Raw genomic sequence first — 20910 nt, 5'->3', positions numbered from 1 at the left:
AGGTCAACATAACACACAACCTGCTTATTGAACTTTGTAAACATTATAAAAACATGTCCATTCACCAAACATAATTTGAAATTACACCCATATAAATCCACTACAATGTGTGATCGGTAATATGCAAATCACTCTTTCCACACTCCCTCATGTTCGGCGCATTTTAGCTGCTTGATATTTCTGATTGATCACAAAACGTTAGGGGGGTCGTTACGGAAGTAAACACGGTAGGAGTCGAACTTTTACATACTCTTAATATACAGAGTTTTATTGTTTATACATCATATTGCATTATCATCACAGTCTGATGTAGGGAGGGAGGATGTTAAAGTTGAAGTAGTTAAAGTTACGTGTTGTTCCGGCTGTTATAGCTTGATTTAATCAAACTGAAGTGTCTTAAGATTTTCCTGATAATATTGCTGCATGGCGGGAAAAAAAAGCGGCATTATGTGTGTATTTGTGTATGCGTGTCTGTATGCATGTGTGCGTGTGCGTGTGTGTGTGTGTGTGTGTGTGTGTGTGTGTGTGTGTGTGTGTGTGTGTGTGTGTGTGTGTGTGTGTGTGTGTGTGTGTGTGTGTGTGTGTGTGTGTGTGTGCGAGTGCGCATGCATCCATCTAACAGCGTATTTGCGATTACCCTGGCAAATAGATTGTATTGTATTCTTATATATTTGCCAAACTTCCCTTTTCAATTTGGTATGAAATTAATATGCAGACTTAAATCACTGCGATCGTCGATTATGTGTGAAAACAGATTTGTAAATGTCATCACTCAGACAGCAGAGTTGTAATAAATATTGATTAAAAAAAACAACTGTAGTTAATGTAGTGATTTCGATATAAAATGTATTTAGATGCTTATTGAATTACATTACACATATATTTAACATCTATAGGAGTACACTCATTTCAGAACTGTATAGACATAAATTGTATTTACATTGTTTACATTGTGTGTATGTATGTATATATGTAATGTATATATATGTAGTATATAAATTACAAAATCATATATATATATATATATATATATATATATATATATATTAGGGATGTTAACAATTAATCGATTTTCGATTAATTGCCGTTAAGAAATTACCCGATTAAAATTAACGATTTCAATTAATTGACAATTCCGTTCTGTCACGGTCGGTGCGGTGGTTTTCTGTGTGAAGGTAATGCTGAGTTTATACCTCGCTAGTCCACACGAGGGAGTTGTTGCTTATTGTACTTTTTCCAAGCAGCAACACCATCACGTGACCAGCCCTACATGTCCGCTGTACACATGAGAGTCCACATGCGAGAGAAGAAAAACAAACATGAAGCGACGCAAGAGAAGTGCTGTGTGGGAACATTTCACCCTAAAAGAGGACGATGCAACGTGCAAAATATGTAAGGCTGTTTTGAAGTACAACAATTCAACCAGTTCGTTAAATTACCACCTAAAAAGTTTACATGCCGCTGTGCTTGGAGGAGAGAGTGGAGGCGGAGCACGGCCAGGCCAGCCCTCCGTCGCCGAAGCGTTTTCCAAAAGAAAAGCGGTGTGTGATGACGCACGGGCAGAGGGCATCACCCAGAGGATTTGCAACATGGTTGAAAAGGATATGCTGCCTATAAGCATTGTGGATGGCAAGGGGTTTCGTGAGTTGATGAACTATTGTGAGCCAGACTACCAAATCCCTTCTCGAGAAACAATAACAACCCGCATAGAGGCTCGCTACAAAAGAAAGAAAGCCGAGCTGAAAGCACGACTGGCCAACACGCATGTAGCAATAACCACTGACTGTTGGACGTCAAATACAACAGAGAGCTATATCACCGTCACTTGCCACTACATGGAGGACTGGCTGATGAGGTCGGCAGTCCTAGCCACAGAGAGTATGCCGATGAGCCATACGGCTGATAATTTAGCAGAACGGCTGAATGAAATTGTGCATGCATGGGGGCTGACCGGGCGAGTGATAGCCTGTGTTCACGACAACGCGAGTAACATCGTCTTAGCAAACAGCCAACCTCGAGTCGACTGGGCCTCTGTTCCATGCTACACCCATACCCTACAACTGGCCATCAACGATGGTTTCGCTGGGACCCTGCACCAAGTCATCGCAGCTGCAGGAAGATTGGTCAAACACTTTAAGCACAGCACTAAAGCCACCAAAGCGCTGGAAACCAAGCAAGGCCAAATGGGCTTGGAACGCCACCAGCTCATTCAATCCTGCAAAACGAGGTGGAATTCAGTCTGTGACATGTTTGCGAGACTGGTGGAGCAGCGGTGGGCGGTGTGCGCCGTACTATCAGACCGCACGTTCACCAAGCTGTCTGATGCTCGGACACTTGAGATCAGAGACGACCACTGGAAAATCATGGAGGAAATGGGCCCTGTTCTAGTCGCTCTGAAGACAGCAACTACCGTGATGTCTACAGAGACTGAGGTAGAGTATTACTTTACCCCCCCCCCCCCTTGCACGATTTTGTCATTTTAATTTGAATGCTACTTTATGCATATCACTGTTCTCTGTGTAATATATTTCCAATGTCATATATTATGAGTAAAAAAAAAGAGGGGGAAAGAAAACGTAAGCTTTCTTTTAGTTGACCTTGTACCTATTTACCTAACCTGTGAATCTGTACTGTTATGAAACTTTTCTATACAAAGGAACTAAACTCAACTAATATATATTTTTTTCTTCAGGTGTCCATATCCAACACGTATCCCATCAGCTTCGGTTTAATCGACGTGCACCTCAAGAAGAGAGTCGAGGGAGACTCAGGCAAAGTGGCAGAATTCAAATCTAAAGTGGCTGCTTCACTGAGCAGACGGATGAAGGTAACAGCTAATGTCTATTATTAATATTATTATTGCAGCATCTAATAAATAACCTATACAAAACATACATAGCATTGTACAAAATATGCATTGCCCATGTAAGGTTAGGTGGCACTGCTTGCTTATTATATTAATAATTGAAGTTATATTATTTATTTGTTTTTATTTGACACAGATTGCATCTGATGACTTCCTAACATCAACCCCAATGATAGCAACGATGGTGGACCCTCGGCACAAGCACCTGTCATTTCTCAGCCCAGCCAGGAGGATTTCAGCAAATGCCAAACTGCTTGAACTGGCTCAAGCAGAAGATGTGAGCTCCACATCCACAACAGCAGATGGAGCAAGCTCTGCCTCTGCCAGTACCACTGGAGAGGAGGAGGAGGGGGCTCAGCCAGACGTGCCTGTCCAGGAAGCTGCACCACAGAGACACACATCTGCTATGGTTCAACTCCTGGGTGCCTACTACACCAACCAGGTCACTAATGATGTGGAGAGAGAGCTGGACAGTTTTCTGAAGGATGCTGTGCCAAACCTTGATTCTGATCCCAATCATCCCACAGATTGGTGGGGAAAAAATGAAGCAAGGTATCCGAGGTTGGCAAAAGTGGCAAAACGATACATGTGTATCCCTGCTACATCAGTGCCTTCTGAACGCGTGTTCTCAGCATGTGGCCTTACTGTAACCAAGCTGCGCTCACGGCTCACACCTGAGCATGTAGACATGCTCATATACTTGAATAAAAATGAATAAGCAATTGTACCCATGGGCCATGTTACATGTATGAGGCAGAGAGCCTTCTCTAAAATGTGACTTTTCCCTTTGTTAAAATTTCAATTGTCCACCTGCCTGATGATCTAAATATTAAGTTGATTGTTGTAGCCAGGGTTGGCTAAACTTGGCTTGCTTAATATTTTACTATCACGATCACCATTGTCTTTCAGGAATGTTTACTTGAAGTTGTTGTCAGCCTGTTTCAAGCTGACTGATTATTACATTAATGTTTACACTAATAGTTTGTGAGAGACAAACTAAGATGGGCATAGTGCATGCACTTTATTTTATTTTATGCAGTGACATGTTTTTCATTCAGTTCTTCTGTCAGCCTCACTTGAGCCCAAATGTTAAGTTGAATCAATGACTGTTCTTCTGCAGCAGGCTTAGGTTTACTTATTTTGCTGTTACTTACAATTTCAGGGATGTCTGCCTTATATTTTTTCAAGTTGACTGTCATATAGGCACTTTTCCCAGTTCAAGAGGGATTCAATTAATGTTGCAGCTTGCAGGCTGCTAGCCTTCTAATAGTTTGTGAGACAGACTAAGATGTGCATTGTGCATGTTGTGCACTTGATGTTACTTTATTTTTCTTGTCTTTACAGTAGTGAGTGAGTGACATGTTTTTTCACTTCAGTTCTTGTCAGCCTCACCTGAGTCCAAAGGTGAAGTTCTGCAGCAGACTGCAACAGCCAACAGGCTTACTTATTTGCTGCCTGCTGTTACAATTTTCAGGGATGTCTTCCTTGTATTTTTTCAAGTTGACAGATAGGCATTAGGCACCTTTCCCAGTTCAAGAGGGATTATATAAAATAAAGCTAGCTATTATGGCTGCTGCCACTACCAAGTCTTGCATGTGTGACAAGACTAAAGTGCACTTTATATTATATTCCTCATGTTACAAAGATGACTTACTTTTGTATCAAATAAACATTTGATTAGGGAATACAATGTCCTTTGTATTTTATACCAGCAAAATTTTGATTTTGATTTTGTACCTTATTGAGGGGAAATCTCAGATGGGGGGAAAACGCCGCTTTATCAACTAATCGATGATCGATCGATAAGGTTATCAACTATCAATTAATGAAATAATCGATAATTTGCATCCCTAATATATATATATATATATATATATATATATATATATATATATATATATATAAATATATATATAAATGTGTACCTATATATACAAAGTATATATATATATATATATATATATATATATATATATATATATATATATATATATATATATATATAAATATATATATATATATATATATATATATATATATATATATATATATATATATATATATATATATATATATATATATTAATATACTTTGTATATATAGGTACACATTTATATGTATAGGCTATATATATGTGCGTGTATATATGGTTACTTTACATGCGGTCTGCTTTCGGCCCCCCTGCCAAATTGTTTTTGCCCAAGACAGCCCCCAAGTCAAAACATTTGGACACCTCTGTTCAAATGCATTGTTTTCCTTTCCCACTCTATAAGAAAACCTTACATCAAACAAATCATCAATTTCATTTAACAAGCTACAGCATCACCTTAGTTATATAAATCCCATTACAAAAAAAAGTATTAATGTTCAATTACTATATTGTAATAATGTTACCAAAATATTTAGACAATATTGTATTGTGCATAAGTCTGATTTGATTGATTATCAGTTAAAACAAATTTAAAATGTTTCCTAGATTATCTTGGGGGTTACGTTCCCACTTTCCAGACCCCTTCATAATCAGTGAAATTCTGCGAATTTGGCACACTATTGATTTTATTATATTCATGATTATTATTAGGTATTTACACTTTTTACAAGCACTCCACACATTCTAAAAAGCTTTCACACCCACTTATAAAAACTTAATATGCGCTTAAAACACTTCATATGCTCTAAAAGTTTATCATTTTAACATTAAAACTTAAATGGATACTCAAATCTCAACACACTTAATGGTACTTGAAAATCCGCAATGCACTGAGAAGGCAGTAAATGATCCGCGAAGTGACGAGAGAACACATTTTATCCAATCTGCAGTTAACTGGTTCTTTTGCTTTGCATTTGCATTGCAGATTCACAGCCAGGGCTCAAAGTCATTTAAAGTCATACTTGGCCAATTTAATAAAATTATATTAATAACAGGTGTTTCCCGATAATAATGTGGAAAAAAGATAGCTAGACATTATTCAACTAATCAACATTATAAGTTCTAGAGTGAACTCACATCCTATGTTTTCTGGGCTGTAACCTGACACACTGCAGAATAGAGCTGCAACTATTAGTCGACATTGTCAACAAATGTCGACAATTATATTTGTCACCGACAATCATATTTGTCGACAATAGTCGTGACATCATCACTTGTGTTTTTCCGGCGTGAGCGGTTCAGCACCGCTACTCGCAAAAACCTTGCCAGTGATAACATGTAAAGTGTGAGAACATTTCCTCCTATTCTTGTTAAAAACAAGAATACCTTGCTCATTTTGCAAAGCGGACCTTGTTTTTATAGCTGTACATCTGGGATACACGAACATTTAAAGCGGAGGCATGATGTGGGATGAAGTTGTGTGAAAAATAACTAACTATTATTATAGCCAAAGTCAGCAAGCTAAACTTTGTTGACATCACATCTATTTGAGTACTTTTTAAAGCAGCGTCAATTTGCAATGCAATAAAAAAGGGCACAATAACAAACGCGAACCACGCGTGCTAACACACACACACACAGAGACAGACATGCATCAATGCAGAGTTATCAAAAGATTAAACATACAATCTATTAAATAGCCAACATTTTAAGAACTAATCAAAATATAATTCTACACATTGAGTTTATTAGAGTGCTAAAACTGCCAATAGTTAAGCAATAGTCAATATACCAGTGTGCAGCTTTTTAAACATCGTCACAGAATGCTTGTTTTCTTTTTGAGGAAGTTAGATTTTGTGTTTTGTTGTTTGTTTTCATTGCTGCTATTTTAACAGTTTTTTAATACATAAACAACATTATTTATAAAAAAATTTTTAGCAATTTGCCTTTCGTTGTTTTTTTTTTAAATGGACAACATTTTAATAGTCATCTCAGGGCGTTCAATCTTTCGCAACTGGACTGCTTGGCTTGTCTTGGAAGACGTTTTGCCGCTCATCCGAGTAGGCTTCATCAGTTGGTCAGATCAAGCCCAACAGTTGGTGCCAAAACCCCAAATATTTATACTCCAAAAAACCAGGAGGGTGTGCCTCGGCAAGGATGGTTACGCCCTATCGTTGTGAGAAAAAAACAACTGTTTTAACCAGTGGAGGCTGGTGACTTCCAGAATTGAGGAGGCCATTTTTTTCCGCTTGCTCACTTCACTCGCGATGGAATGTTCCCTGTTCTCTTATCTGTCTTTGTGCTGGCCAAAGGCATACTATTTGGAGTGTAAGCTACAGTCAGAAAGTTCTTGCTGATGCAATTCATTGTGCAGAGCTTAGCCTTGTGCCTTCCTGAAGAAATTACATTGCTGTAAGTCTATGAGCCTGCCTGATAATTAAGAGAATACTCACAGGTCGTGTGGATCCAGAACGTGTCCAACTCAGCCATCCATCCCCAGATTAAAGATATGCGTTAACGTCGTTAACGCATATCTATCTCCAGCCCAAGATCTCAAATTGCGCCAGAATCTCGCCGATTTCCGAGGTCGTTTTAAGCAAAAGTATTTGGCTATATGAGCTATAAACTTCACGGATGATAGCCAGGGGTGTTCTCTAAATTTCCTGAAAAGCACAAGTTGATAGGACACTCGTAGCCACTATGGCGAGTGTTTGTTTGACTGAAGTGGCTGGCGAATTCTCAAAATGGCTTCTGTGTTGATTAGGAAAGGAAAGGATTGATTCCAAATGAACCAGTAGCATGTGATTGGACGAACAAAATGTCAATCTTTCAGCCCTGGACACAATGCATGGTGAGGCCAGGCCTCCGTTGCCCACCCATTTTCAGTGATCTGGCCAATCACATATTGGCATGAAAAAGCATGCATTACATTGACTTCTATGAGAAGCTAATTTCCTAGGGGAGGCCTGGCCTCCCTTAATACAAACTGATAGGGAAATCTGGCCTGTTGCTTTACAATTGCAATATTGGGTTTTAGCCATGGGAACATTTAGATTTATGAACAAAACTAAAATAATATGAATATAAAAAATAAAAAATATGTTTTTTGTTAAAATAAATAAATAAAATAAATATATTTATTGTTTTTTTTTAAATCTCTCTCTTCTCTCAAATTATTGGGGAGGCCAGGCCTCCTCCACCTCTATGGAGGAGCCTCCACTGGTTTTAACGCAAACGAGCAATCCTAACTGTCAAAACCAACGACAGTCGTTGAAGTGTAAATTCCCCTTGTTAGCATTGAGGTATTGTGTGGCAGAACGATCACTGTGGATCGACAACTACCAGTCCAAAATAGTCGGAATCCCCTGCATAAGCATTCCATTCAGTTGTAAACAAACAGCACAAATGGCATTGTGGTCACCTTTTGGTAATCTTCTGGTTACAGAAGGTGACCAGAATGTTTCTAACTCCTGTTATTTGTTGGAGGATAAATTGCAGAGTCTTTTAGGAATGGTTGAAAGGACAGTGTTGTATGTGGGCGACAGGTGGTGTCACAGACTACCTCCTCTGTTCAGGGATGGTTTTTCAACCTTGACATAGATGGCTTCCCTCACTCCTCTTTCGTACTATCCGTCCTCTCTGTCCAGAACCTGTACATTTTTGTTCTCAAAGGAGTGCTGTTTATCTCTGAGGTGCAGATAGACAGCTGAGTCTTGGCCTGAAGATTTTGCCCGTCTATGCTATGCCATTAGTGGTTGTTTTGTTTCTTTTGGACTTGATCTGACCAATCTAAGTCTATGAGCACGAATTGATGAAGCCTACTCGGATGAGCGGCGAAACGTTTTCCAAGACAAACCAAGCAGTCCATTTGCAAATGATTGAACGCCCTGAGATGACAACGACCTGGATGAATGAGAACCTTCATAGGTTTTTAAATAGTAATTTTAATTTTTATTGCAGCTGAATGAGCAGCACAGTTACAGTAAAATACATATTTATAAATGAATTAGTCATTGTTGTTGTTAGTAAGCACATGCCTGAAATAACTTAAGCTACACTTGGAAGTCGATGAAAAAAATTTGAGCCATTAAATATGTGTACGCTTTATTATCTGACTAATCGACAAATCATTAAGATAATTGTTGACTAATCGACAGCCCTAATGCACAATGTAATTTCACTCACAGCCAATGCTCAGCAAATTATTCCAAGAGGCTTGAAGTGTCACCAAATTTACCAAAAATATACTTATCTAAAACCTTTACTAGCTGTAGTATATGATCTATTTTATACTGGAGCAACAAGGAAGACGGGTGGCACTTTGCCAAAGACTTCAAATGAAGTCCAATTTGATTGGTCAATGGTCCGGGGACCCACAGCCTTGTCGCTCTTAATGAGGAGGCGAATACATGTGTGAAAACTTGAAATAGTGTTGGTGCGGAAGTGGAGAGCCAATCATTTTTATCATTTGGCCAATAACTTGTTCAACAACACTCTTACATACAGTGAAATTACAAACCGTCCACAAGCAAAGGCAAAGTCAAGGCAGGTCTTCACCAAAACTACAACAAAGAAAGCAGTCTGCCTGTCTGCTTGACATGCTGTTCACTGATTTGTAACGGAAACATATAGTTCGTTTTTCCTTATTAGTGGGAAAGAAATGTACTGAATCTTGGAGGATTCCATTATCTCTGCAATTTTTTTTCATAATCGGCAGGCATGCTGGTTGCATTCACTGCTGTTAACATGACTCTAAGTGGTTATTAAAGTGTAACACAACGCCACATAATAAGGGAAGTGTGTCAAAAAGTCAAACAGCTGAAAAAAAGCCTATTACTAGAAGTTCAACAAACATGCACACATGGTTAACTGCCTGCAACAAACTAAAAATGACTCTTTATGTGTTCTTGGCCCTTACCAAGCTCACCCATCCATAAAAATCCCATCTCAAGGAGAGCAGAGGTGAGGTCTCTCTCTCTCGCTCGCTCCCGCGTAACACCTCTCGCGCTCATTCACTCTCCCCGCTTACACATGCACACAAACAAAAGCATGCTCTGTATCATAACTGCTTCAACAATTATTCAGACAATTACTCAGATCAATGGCATAGCTGCCTGCCATAGAGTGTCCTAGCCAGCCAAAAACAACCTCCAGGCTCCAGGCATTAAATGTGCATAGTGTAACAGTGTGCAATAACATAAGAAGAAAAACAGCAAGATGGCTGTTGTCTGTTACTGCTGTCATGTGTGAGAGGGCACAAGTGTAAAAGCAATCGGAATCAATGTTCCAATTTTCTGCGCAGTCCTTGGCCATTAAATCTTTCAAAACAGTTTATTTTGAAAAAAGTCAAAAATATTACACCAAAGCAGTGACACTTATTGAGCGTGGAGTCTAACAAGGAGTTGCGGCTGATTTCAAACTCCCTATTTAGAAATGACAATACATGAGCACACTTAATTAGCCAGTCTCTAGTCTAGATCAACAGCCGCAGTAAAGAGACTAGTGTATTCATTAACAACGATGGGGCTGCTTTATTCTGAGGAACAATCAGACTATTTTTCCCTACTGAAAAAGCTAAACACAACATGCTCCAAAGACAACTGAAGGGAAAATCCCCCGCAGATTAAAGGTGATTCTTTGGCCTACATTTCTAACTGTTTTATTTAGCTCTAAGCACTTCTGTCCAGACACATGACAATGCTGAAATCGTACCCACAGGAAAAACTCAACCGTGACGTTATCTTCGTTACTTTTCCTCACGCTACATGTGTGGAAATATGCATCCATTTCTTTCTTTCTTTCTTTCTTTCTTTCTTTTAGTTTATTTTGAACATGAACACATTTACATCATAATACATCACACAATTTCATATCATTTCATTTACATCATGCCCGAAAAGGAGTAGGAAGAAGCAAAGCTTATTTAATCCTACCCCTTTCCCACTTCAAAGCGTTTACAATTATATAAAATCATTTACTGACCTTTTTATATAATAAAATAACATCTATGAATTAGTATATACAACAGTTTGTAATATGTAATTAATTAATTCAGTCATTATTAACATACTGAGATGAAGAATATTTTCAATAAGGTTGGAAGTTTTTCTCATAATTCTTCTTCTTTGTACTTTGTAAGCACTATTAATTCAAACAACCTCTTAAACTGGATCATGTCAGTACAATTTTTAACTTCTTTACTTAATCCATTCCATAATTTAATTCCACATACTGTTATGCTAAAAGTTTTAAGTGTTGTACGTGCATATAAATGTTTTAAATTATTTTTTCCTCTAAGGTTATATTTCTCCTCTTTAGTTGAGAAGAAATGTTGTACATTCTTTGGTAGCAGGTTATAGTTTGCTTTGTACATCATTTTAGCTGTTTGCAATTTTACCAAATCACCAAACTTTAATATTTTTGACTTAATAAATAAAGGGTTTGTATGTTCTCTATATCCAACATTATGTATTATTGTAACTGATCTTTTTTGTAACATGGTTAACGAATGTAGCGCACATTTGTAGTTATTTCCCCATATTTCTGCACAATAACTCAGATATGGTAACACTAGTGAGCAGTAGAGATTATGAAGTGATTTTTGGCCCAGGACGTGTTTTGTTTTATTCATTATTGAAATGTTTTTTGCTACCTTATGTTGTATGTTTTGTATATGAGATTTCCAGTTCATTTTATCATCTATTAATACTCCCAAAAATCTGGTTTCTTTTACCCTTTCGATGTCTACTCCGTCTATTTGTATTTGCGTATGATGCTCTTTCCTACTATTACCAAATAGCATTATTTTAGTTTTACTGAGATTCAAAGATAGTCTGTTTTTGTCAAACCATCTTTTTAATTTGTTCATTTCTTCTGTTATTATTTGTATTATCTTCTGTGTGTTCTCTCCTGAACAGAAAGCAGTTGTATCATCTGCAAATAAAACTAAATTTAAGTCCTTTGTAACTTTACAAATGTCGTTTATATAAAGATTAAACAATTTTTGTCCCAGTATTGATCCCTGCGGCACACCACAGGATATATCTAGCCGTGTTGACATATTTTCACCCATCTTCACATATTGCTTCCTGTTGGTTAAATAGCTTCTTACCCAGTTCAATACCAAACCTCTGATGCCATATCGTTCTAATTTTTGTATTAAAATATCATGATTAATTGCATCAAATGCTTTTTTTAAGTCCATGAATACTGCTGCCGCACATTCTTTACCATCTATTGCATTGGTGATTTCCTCTGTTATTTTAATTAATACTATTGATGTTGAGATATTTGCTCGAAATCCATATTGGTTCTCCACGAGCGTCCCACTTTTGTTAATAAATAAATCTAATTGACTATTGAATAATTTTTCCATGATTTTGGAGAATTGTGGAAGTAATGAAACTGGTCTGTAGTTAGTAAACTGGTGTACGTCTCCATTCTTATAGATTGGTACGACTTTTGCAATTTTCATTTTGTCTGGGAATTTTCCGGTTAAAAATGATACATTGGTGATATATGTCAGAGGTTCTGAAATGTCTTCTATAACCTTTTTTATCGTTACCATATCTATTCCATGACAGTCAGTTGAAGTCTTGGATTTACAATTTTTTACAGTTTTGATTATTTCTTCTTTTGTTACACTTTTAAGAAACATGGAATTGGGATTTCTGTCTATGAGCTCACTCAAGTCCTCAACTGACCCATCATCTGCATTTGGAATTCTTTGATCCAGATTTGTTCCGATATTAACAAAATAATCATTGAAACGTTCAGCTATTTGGTTCATATTGTCATTTTTTGTATGTCCATCTAGAAAGTACTGGGGGTAATCTTTCTTAGCACCATTTTTAAAGATGCTATTTAGGATGCCCCATGTTGCTCTCATGTTGTTTTTGTTCTTGTTTAATAATTGACTGTAGTATTCCTTCTTACATGTTCGTAGTATACCAATTAGCTTGTTTTTATATTTCTTAAACTTATTTTCTGCCTCTATAGATCTTTGTGTTATAAATATTCGATACAATGTGTTTTTTTTGTGACAAGCATTTTTCAGTCCTTTTGTCATCCACGGTTGGTTGTTTTTCTTTTGCTTCTTACTACGTTCTTTCCATGGGCAATGTTTATCATAGAGTGTTAGAAAGGTGTTGACAAAATTCCCATATGCATCATCTACATCATCTTCATTATATACATTGTCCCAAATTTGTTTCCTCAGATCCTTCTTGAAGAAAATCATTCCTTCCTCTGTACATAGTCTTTGAAATGTCTTTTTGTCAATGTTCTTCTTCCTGTAGTTCCCATCATAAATAGTAAAGACTGGCAGATGGTCGCTGATGTCGGTTGTTAACAGTCCACTTGTTATATTATTATCAAAGACATTATATAATATATTGTCAATAAGTGTAGCACTGTGACTTGCAATTCTGGTTGGCCTTGTGATTTGAGGATACAAACTCATACTATACATTGTATCTGTGAAATCATTAATGGACTTTTGCTTGTTGGGGTTCAAGAGATCAATGTTGAAGTCTCCACATAAAAAGAGTACTTTTTGACTGATTCCATTGAAAGTTCCCTTAATCCAGTCTTCAAATCCTTCAATACTTGAGTTGGGTGCCCTATATATACAACTGATCAATACATTTCTATTTCTTTCATGACATATCTCAATGGTTATACACTCTAAAACATTGTCAATAGCCAGTGACATGTCTTTTACCACCTTGTAATGGAAGTCCTTCATCACATATACAGCAACTCCGCCTCCATTCTTATTTACTCTATTAATATAATTGAGTTCATATCCTTCTAGTCCAAAGTCCATTCCTTTTTTTGGATCCATCCATGTCTCTGATACAGCGATAATTTTGAAAGGTTCTTTAAATTGTTCCAAAAATAATTTCATATTGTTAAAATTGGCATACAAGCTTCTGCAGTTAATATGAATAATTGACAGTTTGTTATTGGAATTAATGTTGGTGTTGTACTGTACTTCTGTATAATATAAACAATTATTGTCCATGTGAGAAAAAAAATGTATGTCTGGATCTATAGCACTGTCCAATTCCGTCCTGTTATAGTCGGTGCTGGAAAAGGTTATAAATTCTCTGTTTGATTGATTATTGTTTGTTTGTGTCATGGTTGTGTTTAATTTTTTTATCGTTATTGATATTTATCCAGCTACTCATTTGAAGTGCAATAGGAAACAGCCGGACGTCAAGGTGTGATATGAATAGCCAAATTAGGTGGGAAAAAAGCCAAAGGCCACAAGTGATGGCTTGGAGTGTCAACTCTCTATCTCTCTCTCTTTGAGGGTCCACTAAAGTCCTGATCCCTTGGCCTATATGTAGCACAATCACTCTTTGTTAACCAAACATAACATGACAGTGTGATCCCTTAAATCTGATACTTATATCAGCAGAGAGGGTGTAGGTGGTGGAGTTATTATGTTTGAGAACAGAATAAGGAAGGGGTCATGTCGGATGGTGGGAGATGGAATCGAGGAGTAAATAAATGAATCGATGAATGAATAATTGATTGGCCAGCTAGTGGCCTCTCGGAGCGGCAATGCAGTATTAATAACTGACTCTTACTGTTGGTCTCTGCGTCATCACTGATACTCTTAGGTGGACCGTGGCCAGCATAACACACGGTTGATCTGTACATTCGATCCGGATTACGAACTTTCTTCAGTCCTTCAGGAGGCAAAGACAAAAAAGTAGAGAAAATGGAGGAAAAGAAGCATTTTTGTAGCCTGTGATGGCCAAACAAATTCCCCATGCAAACAGACAGAAATCACATGCGCAATCAACATACAGCAAGAATAGTTATTGCAATAATAGGTAGGGATGCACAATATTTTTTCAAGCCGATACCAATACGGATAACTTCCTGCTTCTTACCAATAACCGGTAACTTATTTATATCTATCATTTTTTACATCTAGATTTAACTGTAGTTTGCAAACACTTGTCTTTGCGGCTAGTGTTCGAGCAGTTTCTTTAGCAGCGAGGGCGTCCTTGTAGCAGGGATGTAGATAGTAGAGATGCGCGGTTTGCGGACACACCCGCGGTGTCCGCGGGTAATCCGCGGTGTCCGCGGGTAACCCGCGGGTCGGGCGGATGAATGACGAAAAAAATAGATTTTAAATAGATTCGGGCGGATGGCGGTTGAACCAATTCGGAAATATATATACATAGTGAATGTATAAAGAGAATCCTAAGTGTCCCAGCAACAATTGAGTGCCGCAAGTGAGCGCTCCTTCAGCGCAGCAGGGCGCATTTTAGAGGCCAGGCGCTGTCGCCTGCATGAATCCTGGCAGTGTAGATGCCATTTTATTCCTGCATAGTGCTAAAAAAAAAAAAGTAAGTAGACATAAGGTTGGATATGTTAAACGAATTAGTCTACGTTACCTAGGCTATACCAAATAAGACCATGTCTAACCTATATTGAGTTCGGTCAGCTGAATAATTGTGATGGTTACGTGTTGTTTGGGCGCACTACAATGCAAAGGAATTAAGGCAATTGCGTTGTTTATTGTGTTTTTTTTTCTATTGGAGATATACTACTGTGTGTTAATTATTTGGCCTCGCTTTCAAGTGAAGCGCATCTCCGATTGGATACAATGTAAGGCCATTTAGCCTGCTTTGTTTGTCGCGACCGTCTATTTTCATTATAATTCAATTATTATTATTTATTTAATTTATTGTTGTTTAAATAGGGATGACATACATATGTTGTTGTATAATTTAAGTTTGTGCGCGTGATTGACAGCCTAAGGCTAATAGGCACATTTTTTATTTATTTTTTTATTTCAACTTAAAAACGTATGAGCCTATGCCTATGCCTACAACATAGGCTATGTGTTCAACTTTATTTTCCTGCCTGTCGTTGACAATGGAGATTGTCTGATATTTTGTCATGGCTGCAGATCAATCAATAAAGGTTCATATTTGTCGCAAAATTGTTCACTGTTTCACTGTGCACCCCGCCCTCGTCCCTATTTGAGCACATTAACGTTAACAAGTTAATATTCATTGAAATAAATTCAGAACATTTTTTTTTACCTAACGAAAATATAGGCCTTGTCTTTCTAAAACATTTTTTTAACTTCTTAAAAGCATCGTTCTGCTTGCTGCAACTGCGCACACAAAGTGTGAGGAACGCACTCCTGCCAACAATAGTCAACACTTTCTTAATGGAAATGACAATAATATTATAATAATGATAAATACCGCCCGGGTGGCGGGCGGTTGTGGTTTTGATAAAATGTTGGTTCGGGTGGATGGCGGGTGGATGACGATTTTCGTGATGCGGTTGCGGATGAAATAATGGCCTATCTGCGCATCTCTAGTAGATAGGAATTTGAAAATGGTGGTGACCAAGCTGTCAGCAATAAGTATTTTTTCCACGCCGTCCTTTAATCAATATACGTATGTTTGATTTAAACAATTTTATTAAAACGGTAGTGTAACATATGTAGATTAACAACTTTGTATACTGTACATGAAATTCAGATTTCAAATGACAGAAGTAAGTAATACAAATAATATATAAGTAATTAGTAGAGGCAAAATTATAGGACTCAATTATAGACTCAATGAAGGACCCAAAAACATACTGCTGTTCTTGTCGATAGAGTCTGTCAAGTCTTCCTTGGTTAACATGGCATACAGCAATTACAGGTCCATATACCAGTTCTTCTAAAGGACCGCAAATAAATTCCAACATCCATGTACTCCTTGAACTCACTATCAGCATAGGACGCAAATGCCAGGCTCTACGCGCGCTGCAATGACTGGCAACAGGTGTAAACTAGCCTCCGGTTTAGATTTTGAAAAAAAAATGCTCTTCCTTTTTGTTTCTTCAACAATTAGGTATCACCCGCTTTGTCATAGTAGACAATGTTCTGATCACCGCTACTGGCACAGGCATAGCTATCAGTACCTCTTTCAAACCCAGAGTTTACAACTTCCTATGAGGTAGAAGAAAAGGAACGCTTGATTTGCTCTCTTTAACCCAACTACGACAGATTACGGGTAATCTCGCCTCATTGGAGCGTTTAGTTTTTTTAATCTGTTCTGAGCTATTTTTCAATGATACAGTATCAAATGTATCAGTATGACGTCATACTGTAATTTCTTATATCCTATTTATCGTGTACCCCTAATATTTGACACACCACAAATATGTTTGTTATTTATTAAATAAAGCAGTAAAATGTTCAGCCCGTGTTTTGGCCGCAAATGCTGTTGTCATGGGTCAATCGCGATGATGCAAACAGGTACTGAGTCGAAGGGGGTAAAGAAAGGAGAGTGCAGACTGAACCAGACAAAATGTATCCATTACTATAGGCATAAAAGTAAAACATATAACAAGTTAAACCTGGAAAGGTGCTGACTTGACCTTTACACTAACCTTAAAAATAATAGTAACAATGATAATAATAACGACAACAATACATAGGACACTTTTAAAGTGCTTTATAGGACACTCAAAAATGCATCACAACTTTAAAATATTTGCTTTCATAATTGAATATTCATTCCTCAGAAGGGTAACTGTGACTGGTAGAGCGCTGACCAGTAATATGCAAATACGACATTTGACCTAAGTCTTATATTTGATTAAATTAAAAAAATATTGTTGCTTGCACTGACAAACATTAATGATCTCTGAAGATTTGCTAAGGATTTTGGCAAAATAAGTCTATTTTTTGTTGTTGTTGCTGTTCTAGCCCTACTGACGCTTCTTGCTGAGTTTTTAGTTAAACAATACAAATAATTTTAAATTGTGCTTACTTCAGAATTAAAGAGACAATACATTGTGTACTTACTCAATTGAGGCTACAGATAGTTTCAATTAGTTCATTTTATCACACAACCTTGAATTCAAATATATTCATAATGAAAAGTGAATTCAAAATGTAGCCACTGTAGTAAAATATTGAACAGTTCATATATTTCCGGTAGATTGGTTGTCATTCCTTGGTTTGAATTTTGAGTCCAACTAAAAGACATATCATGCCTGTCTTTTCAATATCCTACAGGCTTTGTGCTCAAAGTCATTGCCACATGTTGGTTTTTAATGGGTGCTAAAATAAAAAAAAAACTACATGACTGCCAAGGGCTCTGACAAAGAGTTAGCTGGAACGGAAACCCCAGGACGTAAACAGTACCACCAGTAGCACTGGGTCATGGCCCACTGGATTTAACACAACACGCAGCCCTTCGTCATTAGGGGCCATAATCATCCGAGATGTTGAACTATTTAAAGGGATCCGCTCAAACCTGCAAACCCCAAGGTCAAAATGTTAAGGAAACACCTGTCTGTGAGGCTATCTGACAGCCTAAGACATGCTGCAGGTAAACAGTCATGTTTTTGTGGACTTTTTGTGGACGCAGTGTGACACCTCGAACACCACAACACATAAGAATGGAGCCTTCGCAGAGCCCGTCTTCCTCCTTTATACTGCCAGCCGGCCTCGCAGGACCACTGAAAATAACTTCTTGTGCTCAGCAGTGGGACTTTCAAGTAGAGGAGAGATCCCTGCGTTGCAATGGTGCTGCCATTAACTGGAAACGCATCCATTAGGTCCAGCTAACTAGATGAATACACGAGGATGCCACATGGTGAAGTCATTACTATCATAAAACCAGACGTCTTCATTTTCTTGCCACAGACAAGTTGCTTCACTTTTAGGTGTACTTCTGTAGCTCAACATCACCCCCTGGTGGGACTCTGTGCATCAACCAAACAGCTGAATTTTCCTGTGTTTGCTCTCATATGGAGAGAGTTAAATATTGTTTTCATGTTAATTTGAACATATTTATTGATTTGATGTTTGGAAGGCAGCAAACCTCTCTGGAATGCAATTTCCCCCGATGTTCTTGTTTCCAATGTCAATGAAACATCTGAATGGCTGCCAGCCAGATGAAATATTTGGAAACAATGTAGCCTAAGTTAAAACCAATACATATGCATGTCGGGTTGACAAGGGGTCAGTATTCTTGGAGACATAGTGCAAATATGTCAACTGTGTTGAATAGGAGAAATACCAAGGCTGGTTGGATTGTAGGTTAAAAGAAGATGCTCCTCATTTTAAAGCTGTTTCCCTCATTTGCCATGTTTTGTTGTGGTATTTTGCACTAAGATCTTCCCAAGTAGGTATCTATAGATGTTTGCTGGTCCAATATCCCATTTAGTGAGTATAATGGCTTTCATTTCAAGTTAGTGAGCCGTGTGGAATAAGATGAGAGGGGTAAAAGACATCACTTTGCCTTATGTGCGTGGGAATTGGAAAGGCAGGTCGTGTAATGGCATTCCGCGTGGGTATGTAGGGACGTTACGCGCTACAACCCCCCCATCAAATATAGGCCAAGTACTTTGAGTCCAACTGACATCACCGGAAACCGTTACTCCGTTTTGGCACCGATCGTGCTCCGAGAGTGCGGAAACACGGGACGACCCAATAGATAAACAATACAACTAAAACCTTCAAAAATCGCGAGTGAGACGAGTCAGCGACGAGTCGAGGGGAGGGGGGAGGTGAAGAAGTTGCCCCTGACATGTTGTCATTAACTTAGCCTAAGCTCGTCGTCGTGGGCACTGAATCCACGTCCACGGTAAAAAAAATTTAAAAAAAACACAGCACACTATTTACCTCCCGTGGCGGGAGTATGCGCTTTACGGTGGGACCGGGAGCTAACTAGGAAAAGCAGGCTAATATTAGCAGGCTAGTGGCTTTCCACGCTGGAGACAACAAACACAGCTCGCTTATTTTTGTGTCCAATAAAAAAAAACGTCTGCACTCGCGCGCGTCGCCACTCGCAACTGTTCGCCGACACACGCACACACACCAAAAAGACACACGTAGCAAGTGAATTAATCCTATTATATTTCTCTTACCTTCCGGCTTGTTTTCGGCAGCCATTTCCCCTTCACGCGCAACATCCTCCTCCTCCTCACGACCGTGGGTACCACGCGCGTGCACGGCGAGGACAGCACACGCGGAGGGAGTGGAGGAGCGTGCGGCGAGTCCGTCCGGAACCAGGCGAACTTACTATTGGCTGCCAGGCTCTGACTGACAACACACACACATTTCCCCCTCCTCACCTATGACAACATCACTTATTTTTCAGTCACCTTCAGTAAGCCTTCATTCTTCATCAAATAACGATTGTTTTTGTCAAGGCCAGCAATTAATAATCAATATCAATAAACCTGCTTGGCAGAGATAAATTGCACAATGTAAATCAAGTAACAGTTTCTATTATTTAACCGCATTGATTCCTGTGTTTCACCTTAATTCGTTGAAATACTGCATGCGCTTAAAGGAAAGAAAGAAGAAAGATCTTAATTTGGGGGGCAATGTGGGTGATCGTGCTAGGACATGTGACAGCGATGGACCCACTCCACCTTCCCAATGTTGTCTTGGAAATCCTCCCTAATAAAATTGGTCCAATATTTAGCCTTTTTACAACCAACAAGTCAGCGTGTCTACTAGGGCTGTGAATGTCTGGGTGTCCCACGATTCGATTCGATAACGATTCTTGGGGTCACGATTCGATTCAAAATCGATTTATTTTTTTCTCAATTCAACACGATTCTCGATTCATAAAACGATTTTTTTCCCCGATTCAAAACGGTTCTCTATTCATTCAATACATAGGATTTCAGCAGGATCTACCCCAGTCTGCTGACATGCAAGCAGAGTGGTAGATTTTTGTAAAAAGCTTTTATAATTGTAAAGGACAATGTTTTATCAACTGATTGCAATAATGTAAATTTGTTTTAACTATTAAATGAACCAAAAATATGACTTATTTTATCTTTGTGAAAATATTGGACACAGTGTGTTGTCAAGCTTATGAGATGCTGTGACACTATTGTTCTTTTTTTTTATTTTTTATGAATGTCTAATGATAATCAATCAATCAATGTTTATTTATATAGCCCTAAATCACAAGTGTCTCAAAGGGCTGATGTCAATGAGGGATTTGTAATCACTGCTATGTTGAAATTGTAACTAATATTGATACTGTTGTTGAAAATATTCATTTTTGTTCCACTACTTTTGGTTTGTTCTGTGTTGTGTTTGTGTCTCCTCTCAATTGCTCTGTTTATTGCTGTTCTGAGTGTTGCTGGGTCGGGTTTGGTTTTGTAATTGGAT

At 38.1% G+C, this 20910-nt stretch overlaps 2 protein-coding genes across 12 annotated transcripts in view; one reads left to right on the top strand and one right to left on the bottom strand.

Moving 5' to 3' along the window:
- camta1a (calmodulin binding transcription activator 1a) overlaps positions 1-19776 on the bottom strand; it is a 765387-nt gene extending 745611 nt beyond the window's left edge. For 8 of the 9 annotated variants that reach the window (XM_062053305.1, XM_062053307.1, XM_062053309.1 and 5 more), the window contains exons 1-2: positions 19647-19776; positions 14333-14434 (exon numbers count right to left, since the gene is read on the bottom strand). In XM_062053305.1, the coding sequence (XP_061909289.1) occupies positions 14333-14434; positions 19647-19671 (127 nt within the window). In that variant the 5' untranslated portion in view covers positions 19672-19776. The remainder of the gene's footprint in view (positions 1-14332; positions 14435-19646) is intronic. The other variant, XM_062053310.1, reaches the window with a different exon arrangement.
- On the top strand, positions 1187-4357 carry LOC133653716 (E3 SUMO-protein ligase ZBED1-like). 3 transcript variants are annotated; one of them, XM_062053302.1, is made up of 4 exons: positions 1187-2432; positions 2693-2827; positions 3003-3308; positions 3394-4357. In XM_062053302.1, exons 1-4 carry the CDS (start codon positions 1320-1322, stop codon positions 3514-3516), a joined length of 1677 nt encoding a protein of 558 aa, XP_061909286.1. In that variant the 5' UTR covers positions 1187-1319; the 3' UTR covers positions 3517-4357. The 3 variants fall into 3 exon arrangements, with proteins under 3 accessions (XP_061909286.1, XP_061909285.1, XP_061909287.1); XM_062053303.1 differs by having other exon boundaries at positions 1253-1392; positions 1477-2432; positions 3003-4354; XM_062053301.1 differs by having other exon boundaries at positions 1189-2432; positions 3003-4355.
- Positions 19777-20910: the final 1134 nt, after the last annotated feature.

The sequence above is a fragment of the Entelurus aequoreus genome, linkage group LG07 (genome assembly GCF_033978785.1).
Source record: "Entelurus aequoreus isolate RoL-2023_Sb linkage group LG07, RoL_Eaeq_v1.1, whole genome shotgun sequence".
NCBI classification, from domain to species: Eukaryota; Metazoa; Chordata; class Actinopteri; order Syngnathiformes; family Syngnathidae; genus Entelurus; species Entelurus aequoreus.
The sequence above is the reverse complement of the archived record's forward strand: the minus strand, read 5'-3'. Positions and strand labels throughout refer to the sequence as shown.